Source organism: Andrographis paniculata, unplaced genomic scaffold (assembly GCF_009805555.1).
Source record: "Andrographis paniculata isolate CXL003 unplaced genomic scaffold, ASM980555v1 Contig46END, whole genome shotgun sequence".
Taxonomy (NCBI): domain Eukaryota; kingdom Viridiplantae; phylum Streptophyta; class Magnoliopsida; order Lamiales; family Acanthaceae; genus Andrographis; species Andrographis paniculata.
Genome location: NW_026137580.1, coordinates 2,561,651 through 2,565,587, shown reverse-complemented (window position 1 = coordinate 2,565,587; position 3,937 = coordinate 2,561,651). Strand labels below are relative to the sequence as shown.

At 39.7% G+C, this 3,937-nt stretch overlaps 1 protein-coding gene across 1 annotated transcript; it reads left to right on the top strand.

Moving 5' to 3' along the window:
- The first annotated feature begins 2,322 nt into the window (after positions 1 to 2,322).
- LOC127252384 (uncharacterized) lies at positions 2,323 to 3,572 on the top strand. The gene is made up of 4 exons (XM_051276537.1): positions 2,323 to 2,691; positions 2,778 to 3,015; positions 3,116 to 3,357; positions 3,468 to 3,572. Exons 1-4 carry the CDS (start codon positions 2,323 to 2,325, stop codon positions 3,570 to 3,572), a joined length of 954 nt encoding a protein of 317 aa, XP_051132494.1.
- The last annotated feature ends 365 nt before the right edge of the window (positions 3,573 to 3,937 follow it).

Sequence of the window (3,937 nt, the reverse complement as noted above, 5' to 3'; positions counted from 1 at the left end):
TTTACTGAAAATGAGTGCATATTTAACTTGTATTTTTTTTTTTACAGGATACTAAATTGTGGAGACAAAGGCGTGCAGTGTGAATTCAGGATAAGCATACTTGAGTTTAATGAAAGGTCTGATTTCTTTTTAATGCATTTCCACTGTGCAAAGCTTCTAATTTTTCTATGTTTTCTCGGGTGGTGGTGTAATGGACTTCAATCTGGAGTTGCATAAACAACAGTAGGGTTGTGTCGAAACCTGTAGAATAGTCATAAGTAGGTGCTATTTGCTATCTTTGCTTACTATGTGAACGATTGACTTATAAGAAATTTCGATAGCACCGATTTGATATGTTAAATTGTCATATCTTACATTACTGCTAGTTACTGGTTCCATGAAATCTTCTATGTACCCAATGATCGATTGCTAAACTGCCATCATGTTTGATGCATCCATGATTATGTTACTAGCATTCCACTTATTTTTGCATTTGTTTCTACTATGCAGCGATGACATTAGGGAAAGGCGCAGAACCATGAGCCAGAGCAGAAGCTCAACTTTGAGAATTTATTAGTATTTTCAAATCTATACAAAAGTTCCTTTGGATTATGTGTTTACTGTGCATGGACTTAACTAGCGCTGCTATGTACGCAAGGCCACGCCCTCTGCTTCAACTCGGGATTTGCTTGTCTTTCCTCTACTGAGGTTGTGACACTCTATCCTTACCTTATCTGTCTGTGCTTGTTTTTCTTTTTTTGGTTCATAGAAAAGAGATGCATTGAACTGTACAGTCGTGCTGCATATGATATGGATCTTAATAGATTGCTTCTTGCCTTCTTCATTTTCTTCTAAACCTCACTGATTTCGATTTTCTGTGGAGGTCTCTGCACGGCACTGCTTCATTGGTTTTCTGCATCTGTATGCACTTGTGCTAGATTCCATGTTTGTTGCGTGCTCTGCTCTGCTCTCCTTAAATAGATTTGTTCGATTAGGACTAAAGATGAAAAGATAGATGCTTTGCACACTCCTCGGCGGCATATAATCTCCACCTGTGCTTGCTTGGTTGCAACGATTGATTGATTGATTGATTAACTCACTCTTTTAGGTTGTATAATTGAGTAGAGAATTGAAAGCCCATTTTGAAAATAAAGAAGAAAGCAGGGGAGGGGGTCTGATCTGCTGTAGGTTTTCCTTAGGGTGTTATACAGTTTCAGCCCCTCCATCATCACATAATACTAAAAGTGGTATATATGGTTCTAATTCAATCCTAAAAGAGGGAATGCATATTGTGAATTAGTGCATGTTTAATTAATGTAGTACTTTGCGCATTTTTCATTGAAAATTAGTGCATGTTTAACTTATGTTTTTTTATAGGAAGTGAACGTATGTCAACGCAGGCGTGCTGTGCTCATTCAGGATACCTAGCTTTGAGTTTAACAAAAGGTCTGCTTTATTTTTTATGCTATGCCACTGTGTAGCAACTTTTCTGTGATGTATGTTTATTGGGTGGGTGGTGCAATGAAGTGTGAAGTGCATTCCTACGAATCTAAAATATTTTTTTCCCATCAGATTTCAGAATTATTTCATATTTGTTTTAAAGGGTTTCTACTAGAGGTGTAATCAACATATAGAGGACCCAGGTTCCTTGTCGGCATGATTGAAAAACATCATCACTATGAATTCTATCCTACAGCACGGGAAACTCTCTTCATCGATCTGCACCAACTGAATAACATATTCAATTTCATTATTTCAAAACACATTTGTGCATTGACAATTAACTCAAAGTGCATGCTTAATGAATTTCCTTTGTCGGAACCAATACCATTTTTTTTGTAACTTGGTTGTATGCGTCGATTTGTCGGAAGCAACACCATTTGGGCTATTTTAACTGAAAATGAGTGCATATTTAACTTGTGTTTTTTTACAGGATACTAAATTGTGGAGACAAAAGTGTGCAGTGTGAATTCAGGATAAGCAACATTGAGTTTAACGGAAGGTCGGATTTCTTTTTAATGCATTTCCACAGTGCAAAACTTCTAAGTGTTCTATGTTTTCTCGAGTGGTGGTGTAGTTAAGTGTTATGTGCATTCCCACAAACCTGCTTTACTCTTTAGACATCAGATTTGAGCATTTTTTTCATATTCGTACAAAAGGGCAAGGAAAAATTTAGAATAGTAGGAAATTTTTCTTGACCCAAGTAGGGTATGGATAATTCTTGCTGCTCTAGTATCTAGAGATGACGCTCAGAATTTTTGGCGGAGCGTAGACATCATTTAATTCTCATTAAATGGCATCCATAAAAGGTTCTAAAGTGGAGATAATGGCTGATTTTAAACCATGGGCCTTAATGTTGTGATTTTAAAAGGTTCTAACACTGGTGTCTTGCAGGTTATGGGCAAATCTCAACGTGCTGCCGTTGGAGGGTCACAGGATCCGGCAGTCTCTCCCGCAAGACGTTTTACCCGGGCATCCGCACGTAACAGCCCCCTAGAGGCAACTCATCCCGCAAGCAGGAATCCATCGCCCATCCGCAATCCCACAAAGAAAGTGACAAAACGGAAGGGATCTCGGGTCTCGCCACTGCTCCAACGACTCCGGTCCATCACATCAGAGTGGGAGAAAGAGCGCGATGCTCGTGGTCAAAGCATGAAGCCAACATCTTCCACTCGAAGGGCAGTGCTTCAGGATTCAGAGGGCCCTTTGGAGGTAATGTGGTTCCTTTGCCGAAAGCATGTCCTTATTTGAACTCTCAGTATAACACTACAATAGGCTGACACTGTTAACCCCAACAGGAACATGATGATAGGGATGTTCCATCACTTTTTGATCCGACGGCACTGACACAGGATGACGATGATACAATCCCCCCCACACAAGCAGATGACGAGACACTTCCGCCGACGCAGGACATGGAGACTGCAGAGAGTGATATGCCACTCTTGGATGAAGGGCCAGGCTCCGACCCCACTCTGATGACAGGAACAGAGGCGGGCAATATGGCACCATTGGACGAGATGACATCGCACGACGGTTTGGAAATTAGCCTTCAAAGATTACCGATTACATTTAGTGACTTCATATTTTGCATGTAATATCCTTATTAGAACATGTAATCTCCTGTTTGTGTCAGCTGGTTCGTCAAAGAAAAAGCAGGGGAGAGGGGCGGCACGAATGCCGCGTGGATGGGGAAAAGATCACAGGATGCTTGTATTCACATCGCCGGATGGTAAAAGCCTCGTCGGACCCGACGTAAACGAGTACAAGACAGCCATTGGGGTCATTGCACGCAACGGAGCTCGACTTCCTCTACATTACCCCACGTTCGCTGAGATACCGGAGACGAAGAGACAGGGTGCATGGATGGAGGTTCAGGTGATGCAAACTTCATTAAATTGAAAGTTCTTTTATTTCATATAGATTCTTATATATGGCCCTACCATCTTCTCCGGACCTGGTGGAAACCGTGTGAAACGGCATTCCAGAGTAACAGCGGATTACCAGACTCAGCGGAGAAAGTGGTCTTGGCTGACCTAAGGGAAGTTTGGAGGCTTACAAAGAAAGCTAAAACAACACTAAATTTAACTTAAATAGCTTATTAAATACTAAAAAAAACTAACGTATACTTACATAAATATATACAAAATATATGTTACAAAATAGCGTCATCAAATTTCGTCACACTTAATATTCGCTCATCCTCAAACAAGTTCAATTAGCAAAATAAACTCAAGTATTTTCTAAACAAGAAAATAGTATTGTCAGCATCTACTATTATAAGTGAATTTTAGTTGTTTCAGAAATTTTTAAACCATTAATGCATTGTTGTTAGTCTACATAAATTCTAAAATAAATCTCCCGAAATATATTCAAACTTCTAGCATTTACAGGAGCTTCTAAGCAATATGTGAAAACTCAAGGCTTAATTTATATTGCCACAATAAATTATGCAATA